The sequence below is a fragment of the Hirundo rustica genome, chromosome 19, assembly GCF_015227805.2.
Source record: "Hirundo rustica isolate bHirRus1 chromosome 19, bHirRus1.pri.v3, whole genome shotgun sequence".
Classification (NCBI taxonomy): domain Eukaryota; kingdom Metazoa; phylum Chordata; class Aves; order Passeriformes; family Hirundinidae; genus Hirundo; species Hirundo rustica.
Window position 1 is genome coordinate 7,271,774 of NC_053468.1, and position 17,546 is coordinate 7,289,319.

A 17,546-nucleotide genomic window follows, 5' to 3' on the forward strand; every position below is an offset into this window, starting at 1 on the left:
TGTGCACAGACAATACAGTGATTTGATATGAAAACTATCAGAGAGTTCACAGAGGAGAATTCCACTCAACTGCAAGTACAGTTCTGGGCAGAAGCTGTAGGACTAGAAATCTTTCACTAAGTCATATGTGAACACTAATTTTAAAATATCAGGAACCATCTAAAGCTCTCCTTGACAACTCCTCCCCAGCAGCACAAGCCAGAACATGAACACACACCAGCTGTTTTATCTTTAAGAAAATCTTGTTCACATCGTAGCTTCCCTATGATTGTAAACTCTCATGCTGAAGGCACATACCTGTCCAAAGAGCCAATCCCAGCACAGTCTGGTCTCTTGAGTCCTTTAGACTAAAGTCAGGAATAATTTGCAAGTTGTTGGTAGCATGAAGAGCATTAGCTACAAGAAAGCATAAGGAATTAGGCATTACCTGACCTGCAGTCACACACTGAAAGCTGTGGCAGCAATGTCACATTTTGTAGCAGGCTGTTCCTTTAGCAGTCAGTTTGTAAGGTCTGAGCAAAGTACCTTCAGCCTCCCTGATGTGACACTGCCTAGGATTCAGACCATATTGCCACTACTGCCCAATCTTAATACATATACTAAGAAAAAATCAATTTTCTAGCTAAGAGGCTTAACCTGTTCCTTTCTAGCTGCAATTCCAAAGAGAGTGGCATATACAAAGCTCTGAGAATGAAGAGTGGAGGCTCCACAATATGGTGGCAGCATCCCTCCTTCTCCATTCCCTGGGATGGGCAAGATTTACCCCAGTTCACCTACCTCCTTGTAAATCCCACTAATGGTAGGAGACAAAATTGGCCCTGCTCCAGCTGTCAAATTCCCTTCCTAGAAAGAAGCTGACTAGTAGCATTTCATGAACTCATCTGCTGGTATTTGAGCACTGAAGTCTCAACTCTGTTATAAAACCAGCATTGCTCTGTATAAAGTCCTCTTACTAAGGAGCTGATGGAGGCAGATGTGTCACCACAGAAAGGTGCCTTTATCCAAAATTGATCCCAGCATTCACCTGAAGCAAATGCTTTGAAGTGATCTCAGTTGTACAGGTGGAATAGAAGCCTAACTAACTGTTCAAATCCATTATCTACAGTGGAGAATTTACAAACACAGACAAAATAATTTTCTCGTTTTAACAAGCAGATTATTAAGACTAGTTAGCCAGTCTTATTAATTGCTATACTTAAACACTGTTTACAGGAAGACATGCTTTCTTAGTACTTTGTCAAAACAGCCTGGATGCCATCCTGACACACCAATTCACTGCAGTATGGACAGTGTGCACACTCACCTTTTTGTTCTAGGATGACTGACACCACATCAGGGTGATTGTAAGCAATAGCCATGTGAAGGGGAGTCTGCAGATGAATGTTCTCTGCTGATGGAGGAGCAGATGCATCCTTCTGCCCAGGCACCGCTTCTGCTGTCTGGATGTTGGGATTGGCTCCTTGCTGCAGGAGTTCTGCTGTCAGGTTTGCTAGGCCATGCCTGCAGGCTGTGTGCAGTGGGGTTTCTCCCTTGAATGAACAGGGTGCAAGGTTAACAGCTTGACACAAGAAGAGAAGCAGCTTTTAAACTATTAAAACTACAAGAGCTGGTGTGAAGAGTTTCACTCCTAGTAGCTGAAGCTCGTTAGGAGTTCCAAACTACATGAGTTAGCTTTTACTAAGGGTTTTATTACACCAGGCACTGCAGTAAGTGCTAAAAGCATGTTAACAACTGCAATCTTGCAATTCTACAAGAACAGTGCCACAGGAATGCAAGTGGTCACTTGTAAATACCTGAAAATATGCAAAGGTTCACTAAGTGCTCCAATTTGCTTTAGCTATGGTTTAGCTATAAGAGATCTCTGCTATCTTATTTCTGAAGAGAAGTAAGGAAACTTTCAGACTAAGTCTCTGTTTTTACCCATTTGTTTTGGTGGTTGACTTTTGCTCCATGAGTTGCTAGGAAGAGAGAAGCTGCCTCATTTCCTGCACCAGCTGCTCTCTGAAGCAAGCAGTTTCCTAAAGAAAAACCATGAACATTGTTATTCCAACCACACTGATACTAACAAGTGTGCTAACACCTGCCCCACTACCTGACAACTTCACACTGAAGTCAACAAGGAAAACTCTTGATATAAGGATTACTAGCAGCCCCCTTCCAACACTGGACTCTCACATGCACTCCCATTTAGTGATTGCACATCTTGAAATTGTAAAGAGGATATTAGAACCTGGCAATGAGTCCAGATTGTCTGTCACTTCCTGCAAATCCATCTCAGCTTGTCAGTGCATCAGCTCTGGGTAAAGCAACTACCACCTAGAATTTATTAGGAAGCAAATGCTGCTGAAACTTCATGCAGCTCCTCCAAGTGCAGTCAGCATTAAGCAATTAACACACAAGCCTTTTGCCTACCATGAAATACAAACCTCTGATTTACCTGTTACTGTGTCTGGAGCATCTGTATTGCTGCCTCGCTGGATCAACCTGGCTGCAAAACTGTTCTCATCAAAGGAGGTTCCATTCACAACAGGGGCATCCTCAAAAGGGTTCACAGACTGATCAGATGATACAGTGATGTACTGGACTGCAAGCCACAGAGCTGTGCTTCCTTCATGATCCCTCAGCTCCAAGTCTAGTCTAAAAATAAGAGTTAGTGTCCTCCAATTTATACCTTAAAAAGTGGTTCCCCAACACAGCTGAAGTTCCAAGTGTCCAAACAGCTGCACTAGCTCATCAATACCTCTGACAACTTTTGCTTGCCAAGAAGCCTGCTGTAGCTCCAGTTACTTCAGAGAATTTGTGAATACTCTGAAACAAGCACAGCACCTTTTAGCGACTACTACATTCAAGCTCATTGCTCCTGGGGAAGCGTAGAGTCCCTGGTAGATTTGGGCTCCCTCTAAATGTAACAAAGAGGCAAATCCCCTTGAGTAAGCCATGTACAGAACTGCAAATTCAGCTGCAATGGAACTGAGTCAAACAAAATGTTCTGCTTCACCACCCTAAGAAGTCACCTCTAAGCAGAACCCAAGTTGAACTCAAGACTATACTGAGATGTTTCAAGAGTGTTATTACTCCTTTTAGCTCCACTACAAATCAAGCTTCCTACATTGCTTCACCTCTAGAATTATTTCAGACTCTCTGAAAAGCACAGAGATGCAGTTTCCTGCTTCTTTACAGTACAGCAAAAACTTGCACGGCTCCTGATATGGTTTTAGCATCTTCACTTATGTAAAGTCTTTACACTTTTGCATCCCAAGTTACTACTAGTCTTATAATAAGACAAAAAGGCACAGAAGAGTTGTTAAACCAGTTTTCATATCTTCACTGCAGAGGGTAACCTCAGTGTATTTTACATTTAAGTGAGACTTACTGCTTGCACTGCAGGAGCTGACTGAACACAGGCTCATTCCTGACCACAATGGACACATGTAGCGGGGTCCTGTAATTGGAGCAAAGAACAGTTGCAGCAGGAATAAGTGAGACATTTCAGACTTTGGCCCCAGTCACCAACGTGCCCCTAGAGAAACTATGGGCTTAACTTTCATCTCTGCTTAAAGGAGAAGGGCACAAGCACTTCTTAAAAGAAAGAGAAATCTAAACTATTATCCAATTAATTTGTTAGTAAGGAACTCATTAATGTAAGAAGTAACTTTAAAGGAAGAAGCACAATAGCTTCACCTATCAAAATTGTGCAGCTGATATATTCCAAGTCTTCTATACTATTTTATGAACTTGCTTGCCAGCCCAACCTAACCTGTGAAAAAGCTTACAAGCCCCACACTTCAGACAAACACACTGCTGAAATTGGCTGGTTTTTTGAGAACATTTTCGTTTCCCTGACAGCTTCAGGTATGCTGTTTGTCATCTTAGTTAGCTTTTACCATTCAGTGATTCAATAAAGGCAATTTAACTGTGTGCCATGTGTTCTAACACTATCAACTCAACCCAGCTTCCTGTAGCTGGGCTACATTTAATTAGCCATGACAAGACACCACTCAGCCTGCACAACGTTCCACTCTGAGTGCTACCAACAAGTCTCAAACTGGGTAAATGAATTCCTGCTCCCAGTATCAGCTGTACTTTGCTGAAAGACCTGAACAGTTCTTAGGAGGTTGCCTCTGATCACCACAGCATTGTCTGTCACACTGGTAGCAGACTTTCCTTCCCCAGTATTTACCTGCCTTTGTTGTCTTGCATGTTTGGATTGGCTCCTGCCTGCAGGAGGGACTGTGCAATCTGTGCCATCTCTGCCATGACATCTGGAGAGTGCTTCTTGGGGCTGTACGAAGCCACAAGGTGCAGAGGAGTCTCCTGGTCTCCCAGTGTAGCAGCATTCACACGGGCACCATTTTTAATGAGGAAGTTTGCAGCAAATTTATCTCCTTTTGTGACACAAAACAAGGTTATTAATGGATATATGTAGCCTGTGTGTTTTATACTCCAGGAAACACATACACATGACTTCACTCCATACCATACATTCATTCCAACACAAGTATCTGCTCCTAGAATGCCTCAGCAACAGGCAACTTCAACCATGCTTCACTGCAGAGTCAGGATTAAAATATTTCACAACAAGCCCTTGGAAAAAGTGTTTTGCCCACAAGTTACCTGTGACTCGGGTTCTCACACCAGCTTATTGTTATAGAGATACTGACTTTGCTCATTCCTCTATCAAGTTAAATCCACTGTTGCTTTAATAAAACACTGGACAAACTCTGATACTAAACACACAAGTATTTTTTGAACAAAAGGCACTATTCCAAGGCACTAGTCAAAAGTTTCCAGTTCAAGTCAATCTGTTGAGTCTTACTACATAAACAAGTAATAACACTGCCTTTGCCCTTGGAAATTCAGGCCCTGATTTACATACAGGGTAAGGGCTTTAGCAGTGCAGAGCCACCATGCACAGCATTCCCAAGAACTCCTTCTTGAGAGCATCTCAAGATTCCAAACTCAGACCCACTTTGACACATGAAAACTTGAACTTGAAACACCAATGAAAGAATACTTCAGGAAAATACTAGCTGCCCTTGCTTCAAAGGCTACTTTGCAGAGTCATATTCACATTTTGCTCGGCCTGAATGCAAGACCAGAGAACAAAGAACACTCTTTCTATCTATATTGCTGGTCAATCTCTGCCAACAAAAACAACAATCCCTTTTTCTGGTTTCCATATCAGACATTCCCCCACTTCTCAGTGATCATAAGTAGTAAGAATCATGTGGCAAGTGCAGACAATTTGCTTCAGCTCCATTTCCAGAACATGTGATTGTTAAGTGTGATTAATTCACTGAAGCTGTGGTTACTGAAAAGCAAGCGTTCATTCTCACAGCTCTAGCTCAGACTGAAAGCAGACATTAGAACTAGGGACAAATGCCAGTATTAAGAATGAAGAGCAGCCTGCTGCAATTTTTCCAGTGTTTTATAGGGCTGCAGCCATCACAACACTGACCTATGCCTACAATGTCTCCTACTTCCTGCTGAAGTCTCACTCACAGGATCAGATGCCAGTATTACCCTGTTTAGACATGTAAGAGAGTAATTTAAATTCTGTGAGCTTAAAATACAGCTCCCAACTTCTCCCTTTACTTCTAGGGGTCCGAGACAGTTTGGTTCTAGAAATAAACTTTCTGGAACAGAGCTGTCAAAGACATTGCAGAAATAACGAGCAGCACAAGGTGTTTGCTGCAGATTTTTACCACACTTTGACCACAGGCCAAGATGCTGCTGATCCAAAGCCTTCAGAGTACTGTGGCCATGGCAACCAGAACCTGCTGTGCTCCAATTCTCCTAAGATGCATTTTCCAATCTAAGGTGGAGAACAGCTCAATATAATCACGTGGTTGTACTCAGACTCCAGTCTGGTAACTGCATGGGAGCTTTGAAAATATTCAGGCTGGACAGAGGTACTTCCACTTGCTCCTCATCTTCTTTCAGTCAAGATTTTCCTCTTCTGAAACTGCTGTGCAGTAGTGAGGACCCTCACTGTTAACCATATCTCAAAGCAGCATATGCTGCATTTAACCCAAGTCTAGAAAAAGACTTCACCTTTGTGATCCTTATGTCATGTTCAATCCAACTATTTGTCAGAAAGAATACTGTCAAATTAGAATATTCCCAGTGTCTCCCAATATTTCCTCTTTTAGCAGGCACTGTTCTACTAGATTGCACCTGGATGTCACATAGCATTAAGTTTGCCCAGCCAGCAGACTGACTCTCAGATCTCAAATAACAGCCTGTTTGCTTTTATGTCTAAAAAAAAAAAAAAAAAAAAATAAACAGGACAAAGTTCATACTTCACTACAATTTTCTAACTGCAGTGTCAACTACAACATGACACAGGAATAGGCTTTGAAATATGTATTCCACATGGGGAACAACTGGAAGTTAACAAAGCTTCATATCCCATCTACTTACCTCTCTGGATGGCTTTATGGAGCAGACTCCAGCCTCTCTTGTCTGCCCTATCTACGTCAGCCTTGTAGTTGACCAGTGTGGTTGCAATACTCTCCAACCTTTGGGCCAGGGCTAGATCCAGAGCAAGATCTCCATTGTGATCCAACTCATTGAGCTTCCCAGGAAGCTACAACACAAATACAGCCAAGTGACATTAGAAGTACTTGAATAATTCTTCCTTGCCCTTTGTTGGGGGACAATTTATTTGCTAGCTGTTTGGAGTTTTCATCTAAGCAGAACAGATACCCGTTGCTTCAGCTGTCAACAGAAAAGTTGTTCAAGGAAATGATTCTTACTGAACTGCCATGAGGCAGCAAAGTTGTCTTTTACAACCATTCAGCTTCAAATGTGCACAGCAATATCAGATAATGGATTTCATTAGATATATTCTATTGCATGCAAAATGTTTTTTAAGAGTTATGAATCACTTCTAAATTATGGAGATACTTCTAGATAGACCTCCATTACAGACACAGAAGTAGCTGTGGCAATGCTAAACATGCAAATAAGAATTAGTGACAAAGATCACTAACAAGGTTCAGACTGGTACTTAGGAACTAGTGGTTATTTGAAACACCAAATTCTAGAAGATAAATCACATCAGTCTCACTGTACCTGTGAATCCATTTCAATGAGATACAAAAACACTACATCTTCTCTCTCAACTTTAATGGCCTTATGCAAAGGGTACTCAGTCTTTGACTTGAACATTTTATACAATAGCTGAGCACTCATGCTGCTGAAGTCTTCTTTACGCAAGTCATCCTAGGAGCAATAAAACAAGAGAAGGGTAAGCAATACTCCTGTTTTATTTATAGACAAGGCATTGCACAATGTAATTCTGAAGTTCACAAAGTAAGTTCAGTTAAAAGTTCTATTTTGATAACGTTTTGGCAAGAACAATCCCACACAGTCACTTAAGATTAGGAAGAAACAATCAGGAAGTTTTAAATCTTACATTTTAGTTAGATCAGTTACTGAAATTTTTATTCCTTTTTGCCTACAGACATGGAAAACTAGCATTTTATCAGACACTATGGTGGATTAACATCTAGTCTTTAAAATAATACTCCACTAACTTATTCTTAACTCTGACAAAAAGTCCTGTAACTATTGAACACTGATTCATAAAATGATGAATAAAAGTAAACAGAAGTTTAGGCATAAAAAGTGAGCGTTAGTGTGAGTTTGTGCTCATTTGACTAAACAGAAGCAACTCCATTTCCAGGCAGAGATAAGCATCACAGGTTAGGAGTCAAGAAGAAAGCCAAGAGTTAAAACTGCTGACCCACAGGTTCACATAATTTTTTTTTTAATGTATTAACATATCAAAACACTTCTCTCTGTGTTAGAATTAGCCAAGGACAGAAACCTCCACATTGAGAGTATGCATTTTAAATTTAAAGTAACCTAAAGTCCCCCCAAGAAGTCTACTGTTGACAAGTCTTATTTTATTTTAAAGGTTAATTCATTACTCAGTTAATCGAACTTTCTTCAAAGTAAGACATCAGAGCAAGTGAAACTTCCAAGTTGGTTGCAAGACCGGCTGCCCCTCCCTCCATTACAGAAGATAAATTTCCCTGGCTTCCATGAATTATTTTTAGAAGCAAAAACAGGCCTGGGATTTGTGATCTGTATAGACAGAGACCAACTATGGACGAACTTCTAAGCACTTCAGAGCCCAGATTTGATAAACAACCCTCTTGCTTATTAGAAGACAGTCCCTTCTATCTTGCTCATGTTTAGAAAACTAAAACACTTTGTACACTGAAGTATTCCCAAGGAACAGAACAAGTCTTTGGGTAGAAGTTCCTCCACCCCCCACCAAGACATTCTCAAGACAACTGACCAACTAAATGAGGTTAGACAGTGTGGAAAGGTAAGCAAAACTCTACTGGTAAGTTTCTATAATTGCAAACATTTTTCATCTTGCTTCCTTGTGCCAGGACTCACCCAGTGGCTGGCAATGATCTCAGCACAGTAGTTGAGGAGCGTGCTGGCACTGAGCTCCTCGGCAGTCTGATAGAAACGGATGCAGTTCCTAACATTAACCAGTGACATAACTCCTTTTTCACACCTGTCAAAACATGAAAGACAGGGGTCAGCAATCACAAAGCTTTATTTAATCACTCTCCCATGCTGTAACAGAGTCCTAATACTCTTTTTCATAGACGCTGGGAGAATATGGCATGGACTGGTTTACCAGAAGGCTGAACTGCACAAACATACTTTCAGCAGCAGCCTTAGGAGACACCTGCCCTAAGAGCAGACTTGTATCAGAATCCGCCCAGCCAAGGTCCCTTGATAACACCACACTGCAGGAGTGTGCAAGGACAGCTTCGTCCCAGCTCTCCCAAGGGCACAAACTGCAGTTCATTCACTGCTGTGAAGCAGGGAAGATGCACTACAGCCATCACAAGCAGGGGCTGTTGAGGTTGGATATAAAATGTCTTCACTGAAAGGGCAGCCAGGCACTGGCACAGCTGCCTGGGGCAGGGTGGAGTCACCATCCCTGCAGGGATTTAACAGCTGTGTGGATTTGGCACCTGGCGATATGTTTAATGATGGACATGGCAGAGCTGGGCTGCTGACCACTCTGTCTTAGTAGACAATTATTCAATGATTCTCTCCCTACAAAAACATCTCAGTTATGAATGGCATCCTACACATAGACTACCATGACCAGACACCTGCTCTGTTCACAGTACAACATTAGGGCAGCTTTTGGGCTGGTACAAGGCTTGAAGCAGTTTTAGCATTGGCCTTACAGATTTCAGCTTCTCTGGTGAGAACACCTGACAGCAATTTAGTTGCTTCATGTTGAAGGCACACAAATCATAGATTATGAATGTCACGTACTGCTACAGACATCCCTTGGGCAAAGGATTATTCTATCAAAGGGTACTTTGACTGAATTGAAGGCTTTGGAGTTGTACAAAACCTGACAAGGTTTCAGTTTGTACATTCAGGCTTCTCACTAACTCTAAACAGTTTAGAACACTCCATAATTCAAGATCACAACCTAGCCCCCAGTGACACAGTGTAATCATAGCCTCAGAATGGGAAAGCATCGTACTGTTACACTAACCTTATTTCTGAAGAAAAGTTGCACAAGATGCACAGAAGTTACAAAAATTTCACCTCTGCCACTTTAATACTGCAAACTAATTGCCAGTGATTCTTCCTAGCATTCTCTACCAATTCCTTTCTTGCAGCTCTCCTGAACCTGATGCTATTCGACTGATCTCCTCTAAACACCGGACTGGGGTTATTAGTTTGACTGGGAGAAGAACTGAAAAGTAAACGTAAAACCTGTGAGAGGTCTGCTACTATAACTCTAGCACAATGCTTCATTTCCCCCGATAAACTGAATGACATGCTGTATTACTAAAAGCTCATGACTTTGAAAAAGCATAATTTTATCCTGTTGCCAGCAGCTATCATCTTATTTCTGCTCAAACAAGGTTCAAGAGTTCAAGTATATTTACTAAGACTCACCTTTCCCTAAGCAGCTGGAGCTGAAATTTATTAGCTAATTTCATGAGCTCTGTCAAGAAGATATCATCTTCTCTCAGCTCAAGTTCATCTGTGTAGATCCACCGCAGCATTGCCATGGTTACCTCTGGGTCAGCATCTGGTACAGGCAGCAACAGGATTAATAAAATACCCAAAACAATCATCTATCCTAGTAGCTGCCACTCCTTTGCTTTCTAAAAGTCACAGCTACCATAAAAAGATATTCTTGTTTTGAAACCATACTTAATTCAAAATGTCTACACTAGTGAAACTGCTCAGAAGCTGAAATGAGTAACAGCGCTGGCACCAAGCAGGAAAACCTTCTTACACTGTGCAGAATGCAGGGAGCCCATAACATCTACCTGCTACACCAATGTTGCATATTTAGGGGCCCTTATAAAGTCCTTGGTCCCTGACATATGCCCTAATGCACATCCACAGCTGCCAGGAACAAAGCCCCTTTTTAATTTAACAGCCACGTGTTATGAACCGCTGCATTCCAGCAAAGGTACTTACACCTTGGTACATTTTGGTAATGACTACAAAGCACTTCAAACTGCTGGGAGCAATTTCTAGGAAAAGTGCAAAAGAGCCAGTTTAAGGAGCTGGTTAGATTTCAGGTCTTTACAAGACTGATCACAAACTGGTGTTTTTACACAGTGGGAGAAACAGAAAATCACACCACGGGATGCTACATACACCCAGTGGCCAAGGACCTTTGTCACCCACTCACAATTAAAATGACAATCCATCTTACAAGGATGGAGACAAGAATAACTTCAGAAGACCAGATCAACTACAACAGAAATGCCATTCATTTAAAAAAATTAACCAAGTCCTTTGAGCTGTTTTGTTCTTAATTTTTTTTTTTAATTAAAAACATTAGTGACACCAAAATACCCATCCTAAAACATCTCCTTTAGATGGAGGGTTGGCCCAGATTATCTGCAGAATAGTGGCAGCACTTGGCATGCACACTGCCTCCCAGGAATCACAAGGTTTTAGTAAGACAAGAATTTTTTGCCAAACTCAAAGCAATCAGAAAATCTACTTGAGATGTACTATCAGCTCTGCCTTGGCAGAGGGAAGAGTGCATTTTCTTCCTCTCAATAAGAGAACATGCATTTGTCTCTTTCTACCCTTTTAAAGATTAGAAAATTCTACAGATTACATGAACTCTAAAAGCACTCAATCTCAAATGCTGCCTGCCTTCTGAAGATAAGATTCAGGCAATCTTAGCTTGCAAATTCTTAAGAGAACCCCTTAAGAAAACCATTTCCAGGGAACAGCTTGTTTCTTGCTCCAGCTACTTCATAAGGTAATCCTTGTGCCATTTAGCAAATTTTTAAAAAAAAACAGTAATGCAATTTTACAGTGGAAAGCATCATTTACTAGTGTGTGTTTAAGCAGTTAAACATGTTAAAACAGCAGTCACAGTTGAGATTCTCAGACTAGCTTAGATGCGGAGCTAGAAATGCTTTGGACTGCCACTTGTAACGACACTACGGTTAACATAAGAGCTTTTCAGTAATAATTTTTGTTAGCATAGCACTCAGTTTCAAAACTCCTTGGCATCTGTTTTCTTGTGGCTGCAGAAAGATCCACAAATCATGTTGCAAGGAAGCCCATGCTGTCCCATAAAACCAGCTTGCTGTGACTTGCTACTTTCCAGTTTGTCTGCACTTAGAATTCACGATAAGATTAAGTGCAGAACATGAAGCCAATGCTTAATATTCAAGATGCCAGTCAGCAAGCCTGCTTAACTTCATGTCTGGTTTTATTGCTCACAAATTAATTGTATAAGGCTCTCCTACACTGTTAAGTACAGAAAAGCCTGTTGAGAGGTTCAATCTGCAGAAGCACTGCCCGGTGTAAGTACATGCAAGGAACAGCTACGACAGAACAAAACACTCATGTGGTCTTTTAGAAAACTTCTCTTCCTCACCTGTTCTACAAAGGTATCAGAGTGCCAAAGCAAACAATTTCAGTAACACATCAGTACTTGCATTCACTTCCCACACACATTATGTTAACAAGCAGCAAGGTATTTCCATGACACGCTTCAGAGAAATTATGCACACTACCTCAAAAAGCCCTGTCCTTTCTCAAAAAGGAAGTCAAGCTCCTCCATACAGATTTGTTTTTCATTATGTTTAGTTGACTCTAGAAAAGACAAACAGGCCACCAATCTCAAGCCCTGTTTGTTAAAGAGAAAGAAGGCAGGTTATTGATTTAACTACCACTAGCACCCAGCTCACAAGCTCACTACCACTTTTCAGAGAGAGAGCTCGGTCAGCCACAGATTAAGCACCACTTTTAGTGGACAGCACTAGACTGAAGGCACTTAAGGAACCTTCTCCCTTTCACAAGTCACCCTAAAGACAACTGAGGCATCACATTACTCAGCAGTGACTGACCTGACAGATCCAGCTCCTCTGTTGAGGCAAGGTTGGCAAGACTCCACGTATCGCTGCGTGCCGCCAAGACAAATTTGTGAGCACTGATGTGCTTGTCCCCAACCTTTATCTTCAGGTCACTGATAGCAGAAAAAAGCACAAACATGTATTATGCTCTCCTGCACTTAGGTATGTATAGATTCAGCAGCCCCATGGCATCTACATCTGGGTATCCACATCTAGGTTCAAGTTGTTTGACACAATAAAGCACGCTTGCTTAAGTAGAACACGTTGTCAAATGACAATTCATATTTTTCTAGGGAGAAATGCAAAGAGTCATTAACATTTCAAGTGGTTGGTTGGGTTTGGTTTTTTAAACCATTTCCGAATAAACGTCAAGAGAATTATTGTAGAAGTTAGGAAAAGCCAACAATCTTGAAGTTAAATATTTATGTCACAGTATCCATACTAATCCTGCCAGCTAAGCACCAATGCTTTCAGGCAAGACCAGCAAGAGAACAATGCTGTTTGACAGTAGTCTGAGTGCAAGGCAGAATCCCCCGCTCCCAGGAGATCAGCTGCCAAGAACACCCCTTTCATCCTGACCCTTTACACCAGGTTATCCACTGCAGTTAGAAAATACTTGCCCCTCTCATTTTGAAATCCCATCCTTCCTCTCATTTATAAATCCCATACTTGCAAATGTTCTGACTGTGTGGGTGTGCTCTCCAGACCATTTTCCAAATCAAAGCCCTGCTGTAAACTACAGCACAACACAGAGATGTTACTTGATGAAACCTGCACTGGGATCTGCTACGTTTCTCATTCTGTGATGTGTAGGCCCTTTTAGACAACCACAAAGTGCATTTAAAGCTAAGAAGCTGAACAGAAATAAAGTGCTCCAGCTCTTCTGACATATCACCTATCAAATCTTCTACCCAGCAGGCTACAGTAAGTTCTTACAGGCACAGAGCCTTTTCTCAGGGAGGCTCATGACGAGATGCTGGTGCAAGGAAATTTCAATTAAAATAGATTTTTCCTTACATGACTAAACTCCTTTACTATATTGGCACTGCTTTCAGTAACGGCAAAAAAATTGATAAATCTCATAGTAGTCTCAGAACTTGATCAGCTCAGGGATCTAGAATATGGAAGGGGTCTTTAGTGTGCTTATGGAAAAGAAGCTATTAACCATAATTTTGTGTTGAGATTCAGAAATACAGCATATCACTAAGTCACATACATCACTAATACAACCAGACAGGCTAAATTATTTCAAGCTTCCTCACACACAACAGGAATACAGAACTGAAAATGTTTTAGGACAAAGCCTTTCAAGAAAGGAACGGTTTTTCCAGACACATTGTGTACTTAATCTATCAACTAAGTATGGTTCAATCCAAAACTCCTGTTCAAAGGGAGCTTTGCTGCTGACAGTGATCATGGTCAGTTTTCTCTGAACTTGTCTGAGAGACAAACTTCTGCTTAGAGCTCTCAGTTCAAGAACTGGATTCAGCATGCCACAACCTTAGCACGTTCTTCCATCTACAACTGCAATTTAGGACCCTATTCAAACCCGTCAGCAAAGAACTTTCCTTGTGTAAGACCAGGACCTAGTGCAGTCAGTAAAATCAAAGGTTCCTGTAACGCTCCTTTCCCCAGAGGGGGATCCCTTACCTGTACTGCTCCTGCTGATAGAGCTCAGCTACGATGGCGAGAAGCCGGCTGATGAAGGTGTCGCTGGCATTGTCCTGGTTGGTCTCCACAGCCAGAAGGTTGCACCTCCTTTCTGTATCAACAAGTTTCTTCTGCAGCTTCACATACTCCTGCCGGAGGAGCATCAGGTGCTTTTCCAGCTTGGCCACCTCCTCTGCAAGGCACACAGTGTTACTACAAGGCTGAGACACGCACACCTTTGTGTGGTATCTGAGGGTAACTTTGCCCTCAAATTACACTTGTTGTTTAATCACAACACTCCAAGGGCAGTCACTCCTCTTCCAAATACCTGAGCATCTCATCCCCAGTATTAAACCTTCTATTTTGTATCATTTTCATAATCATAACACAGTGATAAAAACCACTTACAAAGAAAGCTCTGAATTCTGTTTGGTCAGGGATGCCGTAAAGTTCCTGTGGGAACAGTCCATTCCTATGGGAATTATGGTGGGGCAGAGGACTAAGTCTTTGGTTCTTACCCACCTTTTCAGCCTAGTTAAGATGCTGCTCGACTTTACAGCTGATACTTAAACCACACGAGAGCATTAGAACAGTTACTGATGTAGCATATCTGCCTCAGAGTATTTAACTGACCTGTTTAGAACTCCTCAACAAGTCCGCTAAGAAACTCCCCCAAAAATGGCCAGAGCGGAAAACAGATTGTCCCCACAATCTACGTGCCAAAGGCCAGTCAAAAATATATAAAATTACTTCCTGCAGGCACTCCACTGGCAAGGCATCACAAAAGGAGTCAAGTCCATGATGGCTGTTTCAGTTCAGGATCAGCAAAGCGACAGCAGCAGGGAATCTGATCCTTGAGCAGGTATTTCCATCCCATTGCAGAGCCCACTTCCCCACCACACTGAACTGGTCACTCCACAACATGCTGGGGTAAGTTGTTCACAGAACTCAACCTCTATGAAAAACCTCTACACTTCACTGCTGGAAGGAAACATCTGTACAAGTGTACCAATCCAACTTATGAGTGCTCATTTATGGATTAGTGGCAAAAAATATATGTTTGCTATTAATCACAGTGCTTCATTATTTTCCCCCTATCATTAAGTTGATTTTTCAAGTAAGGCCAAATCCCAAACCTGTACTAAAATAAAGAGGAGGCAGGGAGGATAAACTTGGAAGCTAAGCAGTGATTTTAGATGAGAAAGTTCCTACAAGATTACTCCCTACTAGCCAGGAATTCATATTTCAATGACTCTTCTAAAATATTTACTGAACATCACCAGTACAAACAATGAGAAACTGAGCTCTGTTGATCAGTGTTTTCTTCTTGCTTCTGTAGAAAAGTTCAACAGCACAGCTGACCTTGGCCTTGCTCTGACACAGGTCCCCAGGGCAGAGCACCAGTCTCTGGCTCTGCTGCAGACAGAACACCTTGTTTAGCCTGTCCTCTACAGACCCTGCAGCAATTGGTTCCTCATAAGTCTTTTAACTGAACAACTACTGCAATGAATAAACAAAAGGCAACATGTCCCATTTTATTTTTCAGTTAATATGACATAAGCAGGTTTGGCAGGTACTTCCTTCAACAGCCTTTTCATTAGCTTCATCCCTCAAAATTTCATGGATACCATCTCCTTTGGATACCTTTCGTTTTATACTGAAATATACCCTGATTTCAGAATTGTGCCACCAGCACCACACCACGCCTCAAGGAGGGTTTGAAAACCTGCTGTGGTCAGTCTTTCTATGTAAAGATGAATGCAGTTTTGGTGTTCCCAGAACTAGAAGGACATGTCCCTTGAGCAACCACTCCTTCCTCATTTCTCCCTAAGGATAGTGTTGGGGGGGCACAAAGCAAGTCCTACTGTTACAGCAGGGAGAGCAGGAGCCTGACAGGAGCCCAGAGTAAAAGACACTGAGAACTGCACCAAAAATGAGTGTATGAACAGCACCACTGTTCATCCAGTGAGGTTTTTAGATGGCATACAAATTCAAATGCTAGGAGTAAGCAGCTGCCTACTGAAGCTCATTGCATGCACCTTACAGAAATACTGCATCCCCCACTCAAACCATGGGAGCGCCACCGTGGGAATAAAGAATCCGGGCCACAGGTAACATTGTAAATCCTGTCATTTTACCAAAGCCAGCCCACTAGCTCCAAATTAGCCTGAAAGCACTAGGATACAATGTAGAATTACCTTAAACCCCCAAAGAGCAGTAGCTGAGGCTTTGTGCACGCCCAGCAGTCCAGCCTGTTACTGCTGCTTTCAGCGCAATCCCAGACAATCCCTGCTCGCAGTGAAAGTACCTCCAAGAACCAAAGCTTTGAGAACTCTTGTTTTCAGACTGACACCATATGCTTCCTGCAAACTCAGTGAGAAGGACTGAGAGGGATTTGCTTACTGTACCAATGACAAGAATTGTAAAATCAAGAGTTTCTCTTATTCTACGTGACAACCCGCACACATGTTGTGTAGTAGTTACACTTGAGGACAGTATTTGATCTTACAGCACATTTCAAATGCACATTCAGGAGAGCTCTCAACGTCCAGTTAATCAACATTTACAGCACAAGAGCAAAGCCTCAGTTTTCCCTATAAATTGCTCACCTAAAGAGTGAACAAATAAAATGCACAAGTACTGCAGGCACACACATTTAATGATGGTCCTTGCCTCAAGACATCAAAGGACAGGCTTAGTAAGATACCAGTAAGCCTCTGGCTAAACAGCAATCCAAATGCCTCAGTGAGGGTTCCCGGGTTCAGCAGAGCAGAAAACACAAAATGCCTCTTCTTCTGAGCCACAGTCCAGGTAAATAAGAGCAGCTTTTGTTAACAGCTTTCTGGCAGATGGATCAGCATCTCATGAACTGGCAGAAGTTTATATTCCATATCAAAGACTCCAAAGAGGATCTCAGGAAAGGCTACTGTCATTTTCTTATAAGAGTAGGCACAGAAGTACTCTGGAGCACATAGCTGAGTGCAAGTAGGGAGGCAAAAGGCAATGAGGAGACAGCTGGCACATATCAAAAATTAAGAGGGAGGGTCTAGTGGAGCCCATCACACAGCCCATTCCACCCACCAAAAGCAGCCCCAGAAGACATACAGATAAACTTTGTTTACTTACAAAGTGGACCTGAATGAAATATTTCAGAAAAATCAATTTCCTTACCCACTCCACTGCTCCGCACTGTGACCCTTATCTCCCCAAGGATGTACAAGTCACTGCTTTCTCATTCCTCCTGACTTTTGCATACTTCTGATCTTTACCCTGCCACCACCCCAAAGCTCTACAGCTGCTGCTTCTTGACACTCAAGCACTAATCCAACAATTCTGACCCATGCCTGCATGTAAACCTCTGGAATTAGCAGTACAGAACCCAGAAATTACAAACACCAACTTGGCTCTTGTCTTACTAGGATGTTCAGTCAATCTGCAGGTAGCAAGTACAATAAATCTGAAGCAGGATTCTTCTAGACAGAGGCAACAATTCCT

At 41.9% G+C, this 17,546-nt stretch overlaps 1 protein-coding gene across 1 annotated transcript in view; it reads right to left on the bottom strand.

Annotated features, from left to right (window-relative positions):
* The window catches only part of ANKFY1 (ankyrin repeat and FYVE domain containing 1), a 31,588-nt gene that overhangs the window by 12,560 nt on the left and 1,482 nt on the right, over positions 1-17,546 (bottom strand). The window contains exons 2-13 of the mRNA XM_040082093.1: positions 14,052-14,244; positions 12,396-12,514; positions 9,961-10,096; positions 8,416-8,539; positions 7,078-7,227; positions 6,424-6,589; positions 4,181-4,385; positions 3,374-3,442; positions 2,438-2,637; positions 1,921-2,018; positions 1,304-1,529; positions 298-396 (exon numbers count right to left, since the gene is read on the bottom strand). Of these exons, the coding sequence (XP_039938027.1) occupies positions 298-396; positions 1,304-1,529; positions 1,921-2,018; positions 2,438-2,637; positions 3,374-3,442; positions 4,181-4,385; positions 6,424-6,589; positions 7,078-7,227; positions 8,416-8,539; positions 9,961-10,096; positions 12,396-12,514; positions 14,052-14,244 (1,785 nt within the window). The remainder of the gene's footprint in view (positions 1-297; positions 397-1,303; positions 1,530-1,920; positions 2,019-2,437; positions 2,638-3,373; positions 3,443-4,180; positions 4,386-6,423; positions 6,590-7,077; positions 7,228-8,415; positions 8,540-9,960; positions 10,097-12,395; positions 12,515-14,051; positions 14,245-17,546) is intronic.